The sequence below is a fragment of the Fusarium subglutinans genome (assembly GCF_013396075.1).
Source record: "Fusarium subglutinans strain NRRL 66333 chromosome Unknown NRRL66333_c0000024, whole genome shotgun sequence".
In the NCBI taxonomy this organism is placed as follows: Eukaryota; Fungi; Ascomycota; class Sordariomycetes; order Hypocreales; family Nectriaceae; genus Fusarium; species Fusarium subglutinans.
The window spans coordinates 71,177-89,250 of record NW_023502087.1 but is presented as its reverse complement, the minus strand read 5'-3'; the positions used below and the strand labels follow the sequence as shown (position 1 = coordinate 89,250).

General features: G+C 48.7%; 7 protein-coding genes across 7 annotated transcripts; 5 read left to right on the top strand and 2 right to left on the bottom strand.

Annotated features, from left to right (window-relative positions):
- Positions 1 to 386: 386 nt before the first annotated feature.
- On the bottom strand, positions 387 to 862 carry FSUBG_2717 (rot1 PRECURSOR; the record flags this gene model as incomplete). The annotated part of the gene is made up of 2 exons (XM_036680520.1): positions 387 to 745; positions 802 to 862. 2 exons carry the CDS (start codon positions 860 to 862, stop codon positions 387 to 389), a joined length of 420 nt encoding a protein of 139 aa, XP_036541737.1.
- Positions 863 to 3,607: 2,745 nt separating this feature from the next.
- Positions 3,608 to 4,780, top strand: FSUBG_2716 (Homoserine kinase; the record flags this gene model as incomplete). Its single annotated transcript, XM_036680519.1, has 3 exons — positions 3,608 to 4,025; positions 4,076 to 4,374; positions 4,427 to 4,780. The coding sequence occupies 3 exons, from the start codon at positions 3,608 to 3,610 to the stop codon at positions 4,778 to 4,780; spliced, it is 1,071 nt and encodes a 356-aa protein (XP_036541736.1).
- A 1,014-nt stretch (positions 4,781 to 5,794) lies between these two features.
- On the top strand, positions 5,795 to 6,832 carry FSUBG_2715 (dihydrodipicolinate synthase; the record flags this gene model as incomplete). Its single annotated transcript, XM_036680518.1, has 2 exons — positions 5,795 to 6,246; positions 6,301 to 6,832. The coding sequence occupies 2 exons, from the start codon at positions 5,795 to 5,797 to the stop codon at positions 6,830 to 6,832; spliced, it is 984 nt and encodes a 327-aa protein (XP_036541735.1).
- A 951-nt stretch (positions 6,833 to 7,783) lies between these two features.
- On the top strand, positions 7,784 to 8,874 carry FSUBG_2714 (capsule polysaccharide biosynthesis; the record flags this gene model as incomplete). Its single annotated transcript, XM_036680517.1, has 2 exons — positions 7,784 to 7,993; positions 8,047 to 8,874. 2 exons carry the CDS (start codon positions 7,784 to 7,786, stop codon positions 8,872 to 8,874), a joined length of 1,038 nt encoding a protein of 345 aa, XP_036541734.1.
- A 1,572-nt stretch (positions 8,875 to 10,446) lies between these two features.
- On the top strand, positions 10,447 to 11,632 carry FSUBG_2713 (SONA; the record flags this gene model as incomplete). Its single annotated transcript, XM_036680516.1, has 3 exons — positions 10,447 to 10,713; positions 10,768 to 11,219; positions 11,275 to 11,632. The coding sequence occupies 3 exons, from the start codon at positions 10,447 to 10,449 to the stop codon at positions 11,630 to 11,632; spliced, it is 1,077 nt and encodes a 358-aa protein (XP_036541733.1).
- A 617-nt stretch (positions 11,633 to 12,249) lies between these two features.
- On the bottom strand, positions 12,250 to 12,915 carry FSUBG_2712 (uncharacterized protein; the record flags this gene model as incomplete). The annotated part of the gene is made up of 2 exons (XM_036680515.1): positions 12,250 to 12,732; positions 12,781 to 12,915. The coding sequence occupies 2 exons, from the start codon at positions 12,913 to 12,915 to the stop codon at positions 12,250 to 12,252; spliced, it is 618 nt and encodes a 205-aa protein (XP_036541732.1).
- Positions 12,916 to 16,876: 3,961 nt separating this feature from the next.
- Positions 16,877 to 17,897, top strand: FSUBG_2711 (galactinol synthase; the record flags this gene model as incomplete). The annotated part of the gene is made up of 2 exons (XM_036680514.1): positions 16,877 to 16,922; positions 16,975 to 17,897. 2 exons carry the CDS (start codon positions 16,877 to 16,879, stop codon positions 17,895 to 17,897), a joined length of 969 nt encoding a protein of 322 aa, XP_036541731.1.
- Positions 17,898 to 18,074: the final 177 nt, after the last annotated feature.

Sequence of the window (18,074 nt, the reverse complement as noted above, 5' to 3'; positions counted from 1 at the left end):
GTAAGAAATGAGCTACGGTAGGAGGGCCAGCTTGACTTGCAACTTCTAGATGACGGTAAGAGTCTGTCAGTCTGGTTCTTCAAGCAGCGTTATCTCCAGAAAGGCTGGCCAAGGGGAGCAAACCACATAATTAGGTTAGTGTCTCGAACTATCATTCAAACACTTCACCTCATAGCATTGCGAAGAATAAAATTGAAGTGAAAGCAATTAAGCTCTATGTTCATTCATGCGTAGTGTAGTATCTAGGTAGATTATGTGTAAGATCGTAGTCTAAACGCCAACCAATGCCAAGTATTAAACCCATAGTTCTAAGGAAGGAAAGAATAAGAATGTCCGCTATCCAGAAAGCCTCATATGCGTCTCATAAAATCGTAGAGTTGCGCCGGTTAGTTCTTGAGACCGCAGTCAGCAGGCTTGGCGTGGTAAACCTGGGCGTTGACGCGGCCGAGCTTGACAGCCTGACCGTTTGTGAGGGCGTTCATGGCATCGAGGCCAATGTTGAAGCCAGATGCAGCGTGGTCGATAGCGAGGACGTTGATCTTCTTGCCCTTGTACTCGAGGCGGTAGCAGCCACCACAGTTGGCAGAGTTCCAGCCCTCGATGATGTTGACACCACCGACGTACTTGGTAGGGACGTTGCCCTGAGTCTTCCAGCCATACTTGGTGATGAGACCGTTCTTGCCATCAGAGCAAGAGACAGCGGTCATGGGGCGAGACTTGTCATCGTAGCCAGTGTCGTAGGAGACTGAAAGAATTGTTAGTGGGTGAAGATACGTCAGAGAATAGTGTGAATAGACTCACCAGTGGTGGCCGAGACGGCGGAGGTAAGAGCAAGAGCAGAGAGGACACCGGACAGCTTCATGTTGACGGTTGTTGTTGGGTTGTTTGTGTATAAGTGAGGAGGAAAGTAGTGGTGGTGTTGAGGAGTGTTTGGCTGGAAGCTCGAAGAGGATGAGAGTGGTTGATTGTTGTTGAGAGTGATGATGCAAGGAAAAAATAGGAATATGGATGAGACTGAGGGCACTTCTTATACTTGAGTTCTCACAACGATCTCTAAGAAATCGAACAAACGAACCATGCATCTAACGTTACCCATCACGGACCCTCGGGTGATCAGCCTCTCCACAGCCAAATCGAGAACACCACCGGGAAGGCTGGAGGCTGGACAAGCCTAGAATGTCTCCATTATAGCGTCATAGCTGGCATTGAATGGCTGATGGCTGATGGCAGATGGATTATCATAACCCGGCCGAGAAGATACCCAAGCTCCATTCGTATTGACCGTCTCCAGGTGCCATCGCTGCCAAAATTGGCCTTAGCCGTATGCTATTTCGAGGGGCGGATACAGAACCTAAGGTAGAGCCTAAAGGTTAGTCAGTAGGACGTGGCGTGCGGAAAGGTTGCTCGCATTACAGTTGAGTTGACTATTCACTATAGACAGGCCCAGAACCTAAGATCCAGAATATTTCCCGTCGTACAGGGGTGTAGGGGTTAATTTCTGCCGCCGGTCATGGTCCCCATTTTGGGGCATTGTGGGGTAACGAGGTTGTTTTTGGTGAGGAATATCTCGTATTCTTGAGCTCAGGCTGAAGCTAGTGTCGTCCTGTGAACAACACGACGTAACGTAGCTCCAGCGCATTGAAGAGGCTCAGGCTCACTAAGATCTGTAATATCATAGTAAGGCTACACTGAGGCCAATGGTGACCTTGCTGCGGAATGGCCGGTCATAACCCTAGCCTTGACTTCTCAATACCTTACTATTGAAGCTTCAATGTTGAATAATTAGTGCCACGGATTAGGATATCGCCTCGTTCGATCAACGTGCCGAGCCGGTGATCCCATGACCTCACCGCCGAATTCACGACTACCTATCCGTAGTCGCGGCTTTTCAACAAGCATGACTGATCTCAAGGGTCCTGCCTGTCTATCTCAGACTAGTCTTGCTCGTATTTCTCCCTGCGTTGCCGACGCATCAACGAACCGTGAATGACTGGAAGCCCAAAGAGGAATTAATTGACAGTATGGTCTGAGCTATTGACGTTGTATTGCATCGTGAAAACAGCAAAAACACCAGGCCAAGAGCATGGGATTGTGGATCGATGATAAAAACTCCGCAAATGGGAGTTTTAGCAACATGGATGATCCCACGGAGCATCGAGAGAACACGAGAATTTGAACGTCATGGGCTCAGCGATCTTCCTGGACATAAAGACCTCAAGGATCCATCTATTCATTATTCAAGTGCCGGAATTTCCGGTACTGGTGCAGTTACGAGACGGACCCAGGCCTGTTCTGCTTGTGCCCGAAAAGTGAATCCGATGTGAGAACCCGTGATGCACTATTGGCATTGACATCATGGTGGTGAGATATGCTAATCGAGGTCCTGTGCTATTTTGGGATATGGAGCTTGGATGTTCTGGAAGCCTCTGACTCCTGAGTACTCCGTAGTTAGTGGGCTGTCGGCATAGCCGGCCGGTTAGGTTAGGGATCGCATGGCTGGTCACTTGTTCATGGAAAACAAACACCATCGAAATGCTAAAGGCTGGGAATGTGTCATTTATTGAATAGCTTTTTATGAGACAATTGATCCCAAATACTAATAGTGCATATAACTGTAGCAAGAATGTCAGATCGTGAGAAATAAATCGCCCAGAGACGGACGGGATAGTCAAATTTGACTTGAACAGCGCATGCCAGTTTGCACGGCGGTGGACTTACTACAGCCAAGTAATGAATGCATACACGGGTTTCTACGGTCTTCAAGATATCTCTACTAAGCAAGCTGAGGCCCACAAGTATACAGGTCGCAAACAATGGATGCGTTGGGCAGAGACAACGGTGCAACATCGTATCCGTTAACGTCAGATATAGAGAATCAAGCTGAGCCTCATAAAGGGAGCCAAGGATTAGAAAGAGTGGCTCTTCTCGTATCGAAAAACTCCATCACGGCAGCAAACATATTCCTTATGCATAATGGCCCTGATAACATCATCACCATCAGACTTATAACCCGATAGCCCCGAGGCAAACCACTACGACATTGGATCCCAGCGCAGCTCAGACCATTCAATGTCCATATTTAGCAATCAGAATGAATCCCTTCAGCAAACTCTCTTTATCGACCAATAGATAGATAGCCAGCCTCTCGATAGATGAACCCAACCCCGCCGCCAACAGTTCTGGACTGAAGAGCCAGAGTGTTTTATTTTACCCCGCCAAATGCCATTCACTCTACTAATATTTGAAGCAAATTTTAAAACACATAGGGCGCCCAAACCGCATGTTTTTTCGCTCATGTGGTGGAGAGCTCCGTCATCGGGGAAATTTTGACCATCATGTCAGTCACAGTAATAGACAATGCCACTATCGGCCAGACTTCTTCTGATGTGACATTTCATTCTTGAATCTGCAATTCGAATTCCTCTGTCGTGAGAAGTCAAGTAAAAGGCGTTGGAGTTGTACTAGCCCCGATTTGCTTTTGCTTCGCGCCGTTAGACCCTCTCCTCGCTGGGTATCTTGTCTCAAACCTTTCCTCCAAGTAACAAGCTCCAGTTCCGAACTTCGGCATACACCACAGCAAGCAAGCAAGCAAGTAGCAGCAGCAGTCATGGAATCATTCATCATCAAGACCCCCAGCTCCAGCGCAAACATTGGCCCCGGCTTTGATGTCATTGGCCTTGCTCTGTCCGTCTACCTTGAGCTTCACGTAACCATCGATCGGTCAAAGACAAAGTCCGAGCACCCACTCAACTGCAAGATCACCTACGAGGGAGAGGGCGAGGATGAGATTAGCCTTGACCCCCAGGTCAACCTTATCACACGTGTAGCGCTCTATGTCCTGCGATGCAACGACCAGAGGGCGTTCCCTGTTGAGACCCACGTGCATGTCAAGAACCCTATCCCTCTAGGTCGTGGCCTTGGTAGCTCGGGCGCCGCTGTTGTTGCTGGTGTTGCTCTGGGCAAGGAAGTTGGAGGATTGAAGCATCTCGACAATGACCGACTATTTGACTACTGTCTCATGATTGGTAAATCTAACCCTCCGATCGACTCAGTTACACGCTAACCCCAATTCCAGAGAGACATCCTGACAATGTCGGAGCTGCCCTCTACGGAGGTTTTGTCGGAACATATCTCAAGCCCTTGACTCCCGAAGACGTTGCCCGAACCGAAATTCCGCTTAGCGAAGTTCTACCTGCGCCGGCCGGAGGTGAGGACACTGGCAAGAAGCCGCCGAACCCTCCCTACGGAATCGGTCACCATATCAAGTTCTCATGGGCCAAGGAGATCAAGGCTGTTGCCATTATCCCTGACTTCCAGGTTGCTACACATGCTGCACGTGGAGTGCTACCTGCGAACTATACTCGTCCCGATGTGGTATGCCAAAACCCGAGAGTCTGGTTATGATAAAGCTAATCCACGGCCTTAGGTCTTCAACCTGCAGAGAATTGCCCTTCTGCCCGTCGCCCTGGGCCAGTCACCTCCCGATCCCGAGCTCATCCATCTTGCCATGCAAGACAAGATTCATCAACCCTACCGCCAGACTCTCATCCCCGGTCTGACCGAGATCGTTGAAACAATGTCCCCAAAGACTGACGAAGGCTTTCTCGGTGTTTGTCTATCTGGTGCCGGTCCTACCATTCTGGCTCTTGCCACGCACAACTTCGAGGCCATCGCCGCCAAGATTATCGCAAAGCTGCGAGAACACAACGAGAAGAAGGATCTCCCGTGTCAGTGGATGGTGCTTGAACCAGCTGAGGGTACCCATGTCATTCGCTCATGAGTATGAAATCGTGAGAATAAATACCATGAGGGGAATCAGTATGACCGCGCGAGTAAAATCGTGGCTGGGATTGCATAGACATGTGTATCACGTAAAAGGAATTATGTTTGGCTGACAAACTTCTGAGGGATGAGGATAGAGGGTCACGCCCAGGCATGGAGTACGTGAGAACGATTCAATGAAAATAACGCAGTAAAGGGGAAATCTAGATATAAAATTTAATTCAATTTATGGAAACATGCTGGATATATGTATTGTGTGAGGTTTTGGATGTTAAGCCAGACCACGGAACTCGCAATGTGCTTAGTATCAAGATTCGGGTAATTAGAACTAGACGTTATCGAGAGATGCATATTTGATTTCAGGAGAAACTCAAGAACCCTTCTTCAAATATCTACCAGTTTCTGCAATGCTACATTCCGTTCTCTGAAGGAGTATCGGCCGGATATATCGTGTGGCTATAGGTTAGCTCCATTTTGGCATCTGGAAAAGTCATGGTGCACTTGGGGGTGTCATATTGCTTAGAGTAGTTACACACTGAGGTACCTGCTCAATACTAGCAGCTGAATATAGATATTAAATTGATATGACAAGAATTTGATTTCATTCATAAACACCCTGAGGCCTGTTTGGAGTGATGTTCAGAAGCCACTGCGTGGGAGAAGTTTCGTGTCCATGTACAACTATTGGCTAGCACACAACAACTCACAACAACATCATGAATTTATCAACCGAACCGGAAACTATCCCGTTGTTTTCCAGATTGAGGGGAAGGTTTCCACCGATCTCGGCGGGCATTACCATCTTTTTGTCTCGATAGGCCGAACCGTTGCCTTTCCCCAACTTCAAGACTATAGTTTCGCTGTAACCTACCCCGAAGAACCGAGGTTTGGGCTACCTGACGGCAAATGCGTGCTTATAATAAACAATGTCCTCTGCGAACCCCTCACGAGTTGACAACTCCTCTGTTCTGTTATTCTCATTTCATTTATGACATAAAAATCACTGCTAAAAATGTCTGCTCCTCCGCCCAAGGGTATCTACGTGCCCGTCCCCACGTTCTTCGCTTCCAAGAAGACTGCCAACTACAACGCTATTACCCCTCCCATCGACATTGAAACACAGGTCGCTCACTCTGTCTACCTGGCCAAGAATGGAATCAAGGGTCTAGTCGTCCTCGGTAGCACAGGAGAAGCTGTTCATATTCACCCTAGAGATCGCCACGTCATTCTCAGTGGTATCAAGGCTGGTCTTGAGAAGGAGGGTTTCAAGGATTATCCTATCATTGCGGGCACTGCGACAAACAGCGTCGAAGAGACTGTTGAACAACTCAAGGATGCTCAAAAGTCGGGTTCCCAATGGGGATTGTGTCTCGTTCCTGGGTACAATGCCGGTGCAGTCACACAAGAGGGTATCATCCAATGGTTCACTGCCGTTGCTGACCAAAGTCCCATTCCTGTCATGATGTAAGTCGTCTTGACCCAATTATACCAAAACCCTGGACTAACCAGATTTCTCAGCTACCATTACCCCGGAGTCTCGAACAACGTCAAAGTTGCACCTTCGACATATGCCACGCTTGCAAAGCACTCTAACATTGTCGGCTGCAAGCTCTCTCATGGAGATGTCTCGGTAGCCGCTCAGGTTGCTTCCAACCCATCCATCGATCACAGCCACTTCCACTGTTTCACAGGCCTCGGTCAACAGCTCCTACCTGTCATCTCGGTTGGCTTTGCTGGCGCCATTGATGGCTCAGCGGGTTTCTTCCCCAAGTCACTGGTGCGACTCTTTGAGCTGTCGTCCAAGACCCAGCCTACAGATGCTGAGATCCAGGAGAGAAGACTGCTACAGTTCAAGGTTAGCTCGATGGAGGAGCTTGTGGTCAAATTTGGGACTGTGGGTATCAAGGATGCTATTAGCAGACTGAGAGGCTTCGGGGATACAGATGGTACGAGGTTGCCGCTCATGGGTGGTATTCCGGGTGGTGATGCTGAGTGGGCAAAGTGGAAGGGAGTCATTGATGCAGTTGATGAGGTTGAGAAGTCGCTATAAGCCCATAAAAGTATAGAATAGAGAAGAGTATAAACTTGAATCCTGAGAACCAGAACCAGTGGACAAAACAACTTTGGAGAATATCATCTTGTTCATAGCATCTGATTCACTCGTCCGAGAATCAACTTCATAGAGTCAACATTTTGATAGAAACTCATCAAATAACCGGGCGAATGGTTTAGTGGTATAATACTCCCTTAGCATAATTCGACCGAATAATCTGGGAGTGGTCCAGGGTTCGATTCCCTGTTCGTCCATTGCAGGTGGTTAGATTCCACCATATATCCTCTTTTTGCGATTCGAGCCACCTCACTTTTTTTTGTTCATGTAACCGTAGACCTATATACTTGTTGTGATGCTATTCGAGACAAGTGCTCCTGATATAAAACCCTGCTTTTCCATGTGCGGTAAGCTGACGTGTGATAGCTGGACAAAGTTGCTGTCATATTCTATATCTTGTCGTATTTTGCATATTGAATGCTCACCGCGTCAGATTGCAACGTCGCAAGGAAGGCCGTATAAATCTGCCGAAACCTCCTTGCCAAAATGCTATAATACTCTTATGCTCACTTTCTCTATGCGTTATTCTCTGGTAGGATATAATAATTAACTTTGTCGTTGATTTTCCCAACACTTTTGTCGTTTACACAACTCGGCCGAGTTGCGTTCCCACCAAACTTCGGTGCCTCGGCTCCTTCAATACCTACCTAATCGATAGTGGCATCTCGTAGTAGAGCTTTGAACTTTTCAAGGGGAGCAACTATCTTCAGGGCCTTGGACACTCCCTACTCACGGCATCCTCGGCGTTCGTCACAGGCTCCCTTGATTGGCAATTCTCGGTGGCACGACATTGGGCAGGTTTTAATTAACCGTGTTCGGTTGAGATAAATACCGGGTGAATCCCATCCTTCCAATCCCTTAGGGTTGTCGCAAACACCACAATCGCTCATCATGGCTGGCGCAAATAAGAAAATGTTTGGGCTTTCCCATGTGGTCCCTGTCATCATGCCTCTCGTTCTAGGCTCTGCTGGATATGCTGCCTATCGGGTCAATTGGGGCCCTCTGATCAAGGCTTTCCTCACAGGTCCTGGCCGGACATCGCGGATCCTGTTGCTGCTGTTTGTTGTCTTCAACTGGAAGAGCATGCCCTTTGCTTGGACTGTAAGTCTCAATGGTCTCTCCTGGCTTTGGTATAACGCCCTGACACTCTATAGTACCGAGTCTTCTACGTGATCTTCTACCATACCTTCTGGCGCAAATCGCCAAATCTTGGACCCGAAGCCCTCTTCAAACCCATGATCTCTACCACCCACGCCCCTCTTCTCGAGATTGACTACAACTTCCACAAGTCCAATTCGACCTATTTCGCCGATCTCGATGTCTCACGATCTCACCTTGTTACATATCTCTGCCGCGCATCCTATATCACACTCGCCCAAAACACCAAGACGAAGATTGTCCTAGATCCCAAGACCGATAAGCCTATCAAGGGTCAGATGAGCATCATACTTGGTGCTGTCGAGTGTAGCTTCAAGCGCGAGATCCCTGCGTATAAGAGCTTCGAGATGTGGAGTCGCATTCTATGCTGGGACCGCAAGTGGTTATACATCGTGACACATTACATCCCCAAGGGAGCTGCTAAGCCAACTTCATGGCTTGACCCTACGTTCAAGAAGGTTTCTGCGCGAGGCCCTCAAGATGCTGCTGGCGGGTGGGAGAAGAAGATATATGCTACGGCCATAAGCAAGTACGTTTTCAAGTTGGGTCGCTTTACTGTGAACCCTGCTATCATGCTTGGTGGCGCCTCTGGTCTACTACCTGAGCGACCTGGAGGTTGGACATCTGGTGAACAGCAACTCGGCGATCTTTCTGCTGATGTCTCAGATGTGGACTTGGATGTCCCTGGAGAATGGGATTGGCGACGTGTCGAGGCGCAGCGACGTAAGGGTATGGAGTATGCAAAGCACTTTCAGGAGCTCGATAACTTGCATGACTTGTTTGATGGAGGCAATGAAGGCGCACTTGGCAAGTTCACACCCTAAATCAAGCGAGGGAGAATGTGTTAGACCAGACAAAGTTGGATAAATAGAACTAGAGCATATACGTGGGCACAACCCATCCTTAGATATCAGGGTTGTATAGAAGGATCGTCAGAGGCTAGAAGGGAATCAGGGTAGCATCTCGAGAGCTTCATCGGCAGGCACTTTCAATGAATATATGACGCTTGAAGACAGCATCCAAGACTACCAAGGCGTCGACTAGAAGATCATGAGAAAATCTCTCCGTCCGTTATCCCAGCTTCAATACATTGTTCAGTCGAACATACGGAAGGACAATACAATATTTTCAAATAGGCTACTTTGCAAATCGTCCATAAGAAAGTATTGTAGGCCGGCTCCATTGAACACGAGGCCAAAGGCCTCGCAGCCTAGACCAAGTTCAATATCACATCGAAACGTTAACAGTCAAAATTACAGCTACTATCTATCTTGGCATCGACATCCGTTCCCTAAACGAGAAGTTTGAAGTTTTTCAGTTGACATAATTTGGTGGTCCACAACGTCAGATTTTCTGACTCGGTGCTTGACTCTATGTTTGGTCATCATCATAAAAACTTCAACCCATCTCATCCAAGTTCAGGTCTCTCCCAAAGAAGGGAACTTCCAGCGAAGTTTAGAGTGTAAAAAAGGAAAAGACCGTCACCCAAAGGTCGACGGGATGCCGGCCCCTCGCATCAAGAATGAGCCCCATCGAGTAACTCAGCTTTCGCCGAGCAATCGCATACCTATCAATCTCGACAACAAATCCTCTGCGACCCGGTACCACACGCGCGAGCACCAAGCGTCTACCAACCATCAACCTGCCAGACGACTCGTCTGTCTCGAACCCCACCAATCTCTCGGCAGCGGACTCATATCTTCATCCAAGAGGACCGAGAGCGGCAGAGAACGCGATTCAGAGCCTTTAACAAACTGATGTAGCGGAGGGCAGGGCCGGTGCAGGACGCGGGCCTGGGTGCAGAAGTCAGCCGCAGTGCTTCTATGGCGGCGCGTTTCCGCAAGCTCCGTCGAAACGAAGATGTCCGGGGACTTTCTCCCAAAGCCAGAATGAATGCGAGACGCTACGATAAATCGCAATGTCTCTGTTTGTAAGCTTCGAATGGCGATTTTTTGAGCGAGGGGCGCGGATGAAGAGAAGAAAGAAGAAGGAAAAATTGTCTCCAGCTCAAGCTGAATTTTTATGCACGAAATGGGGCTGAATTGTGGCGTCATGAATCAGAGCTCCTTGATGTGGCTGTACCTTAGCTTGCTGCCTTTTTTTGTCCGACGCGGGTTGGCCAATCCGAACTTCGCGTTGAGAAGGCTGGGCCGCTGCCTTCGTGCCTGTTTATTCATTCTCAGTACAAAGCTCGCGGCGCAACTCGTTTCAACAGTGTAAACATCCATCCATTCTCTAAAGGCCTGTTTTTCATCTGAGATCAGTCGCGTAGCCAGTTGGAAGCTTCGCTCATAAGCCACTTGTTTTGAGTCTCAGGAGTGGGATCCCAAAGGCAAAAGACAGAAAAAGGGCCACCGACTGGCTCTCAACTTTCTCTCCTTCAACTCACCGCAAACATGTCAACCCTTTTTGGCGGTGCTTCGGCCGCAGCAACGACAAGCAACACTGTAGGCGACCTCAAGCAAGACGTCGCGCTCTCTGACCCCCCTACCGATACCATCTCCGACCTTTCCTTCTCCCCTGCGCCAAACGGACCTGACTTCCTCGCCATCTCCAGTTGGGATAACAAGGTTCGCATTTACGAGATTGCCGCCAATGGCCAGAGTCAGGGTCGACACGCCTACGAACACAGTCAACCTGTGTTGAATTGCGACTTCTCCAAGGTACGAAGACGTAATGATCGACCGAAACGAAATAGCAACTAACTGGGTTTCTAGGATGGAACAAAGGTCGTTTCTGCCGGCGCCGACAAAAACGTTAAGGTCTGCGATCTTGCCTCCCAGCAGGACGCCGTTATTGGCACACACGACCAGCCAGTGCGAACATGTCGATTTTTCATGAACGATGGTAACCCCATGGTGGTTTCGGGCTCATGGGATAAGACGATCAAGTACTGGGATCTTAGACAACAGGGACCTGCGGCAACCGTACAATGTCAGGAGCGAGTTTATACGATGGACGTCCGCGATAATCTTTGCGTTGTCGGCACCGCCGATCGATACATCAATGTTATTGATCTCAAGAACCCTACCAAATTCTATAAGACCCTGCAGAGCCCTCTCAAGTGGCAGACTAGGGTGGTTAGCTGCTTTACAGACTCAGCTGGTTTTGCTATCGGTAGTATCGAGGGTCGTTGCGCTATCCAATACGTCGAAGACAAGGACTCAAGGTAAGAAGCCTCTCGAATACGAATCTCTTAACCGGCTCAGACTAACAAATTGCAGCTCTAACTTCTCTTTCAAATGTCATCGCGACCCCCCAGCCAACAGCGTCACCAATGTCTATGCCGTCAACGACATTTCTTTCCACCCTGTTCATGGCACCTTCAGCACTGCTGGTTCCGATGGAACATTCCACTTCTGGGACAAGGACGCTAAGCACCGTCTCAAGGGCTACCCTAACGTTGGTGGCAGCATCACTTCTACAACCTTCAACAAGAATGGTTCCATCTTCGCCTACGCTGTAGGCTACGACTGGTCCAAGGGCTACCAGCACAACACTCAGAACTATCCTATCAAGGTGATGCTGCACCCTGTCAACCAGGACGAGTGCAAGCCCAGACCATCACTCAAGAAGCGATAAAGGATCACACGAATATCAAGAGGACGGACTATAGGGGAGGGAATGTATTTCGTTGGCCGATTAATAGTTAGTTGCGATTATGTACTGTAACACAATTGGTGAAGACTCCAAGATTGATAGGAAAGGGCCGAAAAGGATGGACCGTTGCGTTTGGACCAAAAGAGCAAGGCAATGCAGGTGGTGGTGTTTACGAGAGATGATACCATAGATGCAATAAAACATCAACACAAACCTGGCATAGTATCCAATGCATTCAACCTCACACATGCCAGTATATGGTAACGCCAGGAGATGAGTCAGTAGGCTTGTGGACGAATATGTCGATGATATGGCAGTCATTGTTCACAGATATAAAGCTTGAGTTGCAAGGATAACAAAGGATCGGTATTGATTCCAGCCTGCCAATTGGGCTTTCACTTTATCATTGTGTATCGATGTATAAAAAAAAGGATGGTTCTTAGCCACAGGAGCCTCTTGTAACGGGCTATTAATTGATGCAACCGCACCTTGCTTCGCAAAAACTGATTAAAACGCTTAATAAATCATCAGCTCTCTTTATGAGTAGCTGGTATAACCAGACTCCGCCCTATCGTCCCTTTCGTGTTTTCACTTGATTCTTAATTTTTGCTGAGCGTGCGTCCAGGAAGAATATCTTGAATCATGCCGCCGAAGACGTCTTTGAGAAAGGTACTTCGGTCAGAGTCGTCTGCCTTTGGTTCCTGAGCAGGCTGCTCATGAACAAACTTGACGTCGACGCTGTCCATGTTGATGGCATCCATGGTAGCCATGGGAGCACCGGGAACGACGACATCAGGGTCAACAGCGAAGATGACGGGCCGCTTGCTATACAAGTCGGCGGCATCGGACATTGAGCTGTGGTAGGCGCCATAGTTGTCAGGGAGAAGAGGCATACGAGGGAGAGGCTCATTGAAGTTGGGGGTAGCGTGAATCTTGGGCAAGACTGTGCTGTCGACGTGGTTGACAGGAGCGCGAGAAGGTGTTGAGGAATGGAAGCTTTGCATCAGTGGCCTTCGGCGACCAGAAAGAGATGGCTGAGGAGTAGGGCGGTGGGTAGTCTTTAGACCACGGGACTGCAAGGACTGTTAGTACCAGAGCTGCAATGACTAATTGGAATAGTAGAAACTCACCTCAGAGTGCTGGGACTGCTCTGAAGAAGCTCCGAGGAGCTCGGCATACTTGGGCATGAGAGCGATACCGGCATGGCGCTGAGACTCAGCCAGAGAGCGAGTGAGCTTTGAGACGGGAGCGGTGATTCTAGGCATTGCGACTGAGTTGTATGTGATAAAAGACAGAGGTTTGTTATGGTGGTAGCAGGGTGTTGGCGGTGTCCAGCTACTTATATGTTTGGCGTAGTAGGTATGGATCTGATGGAGTGTGGTTGGTAAGGTAAAGTAGTGTACGGATAGCGGTGACCAAGTCTAATCAGGCGATGAGAAGAGTGGAGGGTCCACGGATGCAATGGATAGATGATACAGGCAGGCACAGGTATAAGTGGAAGCAATTGGATGGTTCAATTGGAGGGAGGGAAGGAGGGTTTATGTATGTATCCCAAGTGTGACTGAGACCACCTCACAGGTAAGATAAGCTAGAGGAGGGGGAAGGCGGGAGGGAGCTTCTGGTAGCTTGACCTCAAGGTGAAGCAAGCGCGGATGCTTGTCCGGGAGGCCCGTGTGATCTGGGGATGGAATGAGCAACAGCAACCGAAACAACAACGGGGTTGAGGAAAGACTCACTCACAGCCTCCACACCTCATCCTTGGAACTTGGAAGGTACGGTACCAATCCCGCCCTGTTAGCTCACCTTATTTTAGCGACTACAGCGTTGATCCCGCTGAAAGGTACTACCTAATGGAGTGTGGAGAGCAGGTACAAGTCGGAGGCTGATGTTGCTTCTGATAGAGCCGAAACAGAAATAAGGGTTGTGTCAAACAACTCTCACCCTGCAGCACATCCATTCTAGGTATTGTAACGATTGACGAGCTTTCAAATGGCCATCTTCGCTGCGAAACATCACGGTATCAGAAACCTCTAAATATATCTCTGCCGCTTCGTTGCAAACAAACAATCGAATATTAGCAGCAGCACCAAAATCAGCAAGGATATGAAGCAATGACCATACCATAATATCATGGCAGTTCCCGACTCGGCGACGAAGTACCGAATGCCGCCCGGTGCAAACAAGGTCCCGTCATGCAAGTGGCACATCATTAAACACATGTTGAGATCCAATCAACTGCCTTGAAATGGTACAGGCTACTACGGTACAGTATTGTATTGTACTTAGCATTCACCGTACTCGCCAGCTCATGGGGAGGGTATCACTGCGTTACTGGTCTCCCATCAAACCTCACGATAGTTAGCCGTCTCCAGCTTTCGTTCTACTGAGAAATTGGGTCCATGATCCACCCCCGGGCTGGAAAGGAGGTAACTATGGGGCTTCTTCAAGTCGATTTCCAGCTCATCAATCATCAAGAGAGTAGAGTTGAGGTTGAGGCAACCAGTTAGAGGTGCCGATCACAAAGCTACCCTGTGCTTGGCTCAGTGTTTTGTGATGAGATAACAGTATCAGATCAGAGGAACAGTGGCGCCAACTTACGACAACTTTAGATACTGTGTGCAATGCATACCAATGCTATGCAAAGAGTGTCGTAATGTGCCGCCGGAAGAATCGACATGGCACCATCCTCACAGCCTCCAAAACCGTCACTACAACGAAACAGATGCGTGGGTGGAACTCGTTGAGCTTGGCTACGTACTCTATCTCCGGTGCTGTAACTTTAGGTGGGACAAGGGTCTATAGAACAGAACAACGCCGCTTTAACACCCCCTGCCTTTAACTCAACCTTTCACCTACAGCCAACAAATGCCAATGGCTGCTGACGAGTCTCGGCAGGGGACCTCTGATCTGACGCACGTGGACTGTGCCTGTCGCTCTCGAGATCGCCATTCTTTGAACCAATTGTTGATCTAGCATTAACAGGGCGGTCAGAAGCCAGCTGTACTGAATACACTGTTTTGAAGACGCCTCTTATGGTTACGCGTCGATCATTCTGCTGTTAAGTTCGGAACCCGAGTATACAAGGCCTAGTCTTAGTCAATCTGGCTGCGATATCATACAAGCTCTTGAAATGAAGCCAGCCACTGACTACTTTCCGCTTCGCGTTTCTGACTACGTATAGATCACGCTGATCGTGCAGCTTAAGGCGGCATGGTAGGGGATTAGTGTATGACAGTGCGGCACTGAGCAAGGCCTGAAGAGCGGGAGACGACCCGTGACACCCCCAAGCTGTCAGTGAACAGGGAGTCAAACGTCTCCTGGTCCACTTCTAGAAACCCGCCAACTCAGTCGGTTGCTCAAAGGTCGGAAGTCCCCCTTGGGCCGGGGAGACAGAGCGGACTCCGTAAAAAGATACACCTGGTTTGGGCTTTCTACCGGCAATTACTCCATACTTGATCCCTTTCTTGCGGACTGAGATCTTGAATTGCCTCGGCTCAGAGCACGGAAAACCTCCGACGTCAGAGATTCGGCATTCAATATTTTCAGATGAAGGATCTGGAAGTCACAAGAACTGATCAGGGCCAAGAGCAAGCACAGTCGAGACCAAGACTGCATCTTGCTCCTGGGTCCTGAGCTGACCCATGCATAAGCTGAAGACCGTGTGAATATTGGGATTCGCGCGCGTCTGAGTTTGTTGAGCTGCGCTGGCGGCTGATTTCAGTTGCACAGTTTGGATTCCAGAAGGAGTTCTTGAGCCAAATCCAAATGAGACAGAGCTAGAACCTAGACCACAGGGGCTTAAACCAGGGGGCGATTGGTATTGTTGGAATTATGGCGGCGCCGGTCAACAAAAATTGTTGAACGGGGCCTGCCTCCAAATCTTCCTCACCTTGTCCTCACCGTAAGAGCTAGGGCCCCTAGTTCATCATGGATGGCTGTGACCTGGACACCGCCATGTGCTTGACCGAAAACATAGGCGATTGGATTTCCTCCCGTTCTTCAAGATACACGATTACGAGTTGATTCAGGGGCTGATACCAGGAGGTCATGACGACGCTCAACAAAAATAGACACAGTATTATATCTTGAACAGAAACAAGATCTGCCAATCAATCTGCGGCTGTATGTGTTATCTCGAAACTTTGTCTTTGGTCGTCAATGTCAAGGACTAGCTATGAACCCAAATATGAGATAACAGCTAGAGGTTGCCGGGATACGATATCAGTCTCTCGACGTCGAACTGCAGTCTATCAGTTTCTTTACATGGGAGGGCTTATCTTGTGTTGGTGGAGGTCATCGCTGCACCTAATTGCAGGCTAATAAAGCCCAAGATTGTTTCAGTAGGGACTGTAATGACCATGGACTTGACTTATTGTCGTCAATGACCATGGCAGGCCGACATAGGACATTCATCGGACATATGGCAGCTCTCTTGATCTCGGTATAGGTCACTGGAGTCCCGGACCTCGGCTTGTAGCCGAAGGTCAATGAAGAACAGTCCAGGAAGAACATGACGGACATGATGTCCGATTCGGAAGATAAATTACGGAAGAGTCACATCTGATACTCATGAGCTGTGGTATGATGGCACTGGACCCCCACAGGGTATGATGAAAGTATCCGAGGTTCGATCAAGACGTGGCAGCTTGAACTACATACTACCTAAACCCATGTCATGTCGATTGATTGATTGATTGATTGATTGATTAGATCCAAACTTTGTGCCTTGCATCTGCTTTGCATACGCGAAACTCTCTACAAATCTTATGAAAACGACAATAACCACATCCTTCAAGTGAAGGAAGACATGATGGTATTGGCTCCTGATTATTTGCAGGATCTGTGATTCTACATTTTCTTCTCCAATCGAGGCTACAGACTAGATCGTCAATGGCGTCACTCAGGAACCCCAAAATGCCCCGCCATCGTCAGGTACAGCATCTAAATTTGGGACATCGACGACTCATGATATGCGCCTTTTTGTGCACAAGATTGGGAGAATATGACTTCTAAGTAGAAGAGACTCCAAATAATCTGCTCTTTTCACGCTTTCATTGAAACCCGGTGTCTTTTTCCGTTTCACAAGGAGAATAGTTAGACTGCTGCTTATCAATTTTCGAGTCTGCTACTTATTACCCCTCCCCGCTTCAACCAACTCTTGCGATATCGCTTGGAGGAAATACACAACAACAGACCTTTCCAGGACAAATCTTCAGGCTTCGCAAGATGGCAGACTCAGAATCCCGGAAACGAGCTGTCGACTCGCCCAAAGGTAAAGAGGCTAATAAACCATGCGTAGCACAAGTTCTAACTTAGAATCTCAGTCTGGACGAGTCTTATCACGAACCTGGACTACTTGTCTGGTCTTCTCACCCTCGAACATTCTCTCCGCGCCGCCAAATCTCGTTACCCTCTTGTGGCATTGTATACCGATTCATTCCCCCCTGAAGGTCACGCAGCTCTCCGTGCTCGTGGCATTGCCTCTCAGCACATTCCATACTTGCTGCCAACTAAAGGCAAGGATTACTCCAACGACCCGCGGTTCTACGATTGTTGGAGCAAGCTTGCGCCTTTCTCTCTGACCGAATATGAGCGTGTCGTCCAACTCGACTCGGACATGCTTGTTCTGCGCAATATGGACGAGCTGATGGATCTCGAGCTGGACCCTCCTTCGATTGCTGAGACTGGCGATAAGACCGTCAGCAAGCGTGTCTTTGCAGCCGGTCATGCCTGCGTATGCAACCCCCTCAAGAAGCCTCACTACCCGAAGGACTGGATTCCTGAGAATTGCGCATTTACCTCACAACACTTGGATCCCGATGCTGCGCAAACTGAGGCTGCTGATCCGTCGGTCGGACCCTTGGGCTTTATGAACGGTGGCTTGCAGGTCGTTAATCCTTCTCAGGGCCTCTATGCGCAAATTCTGGCGCATATGGAGGCCGACGCCGCCAATATGGATTTTGCAGACCAGTCACTGCTCTCGGACTTGTATCGTGAGCGATGGGTTCCTTTGCCGTACATTTACAACGCGCTCAAGACGCTACGATGGAAAGGAGTCCATGATGCTATTTGGAAGGATGAGAGTGTCAAGAACATTCACTACATCCTAAGTCCTAAACCCTGGAATGAGGTTAATGAGAAGGGTGAGTGGACAGGTAAAGAAGAGAGCCACAAGTGGTGGGTTGATGCGAACCGTGTCAGAAAAGCGTTGGAGAAGGAGAAGGGAGTTCCCGACGACGGCTTTTAAGGTGTTTGGGACAGCGAGAGCATTATGAGCACGGCGTTTGTGGCTAGGTGAAAGGTCATGCGAATGAGCTGAAGAATACACATTTGTTGAATACACAGTATAAACAACAAGTTTTGGGTAATCCACCCTTGCATTCTGTTACAGGTATCTATAATATCAGATCCAGTCCTAACAATA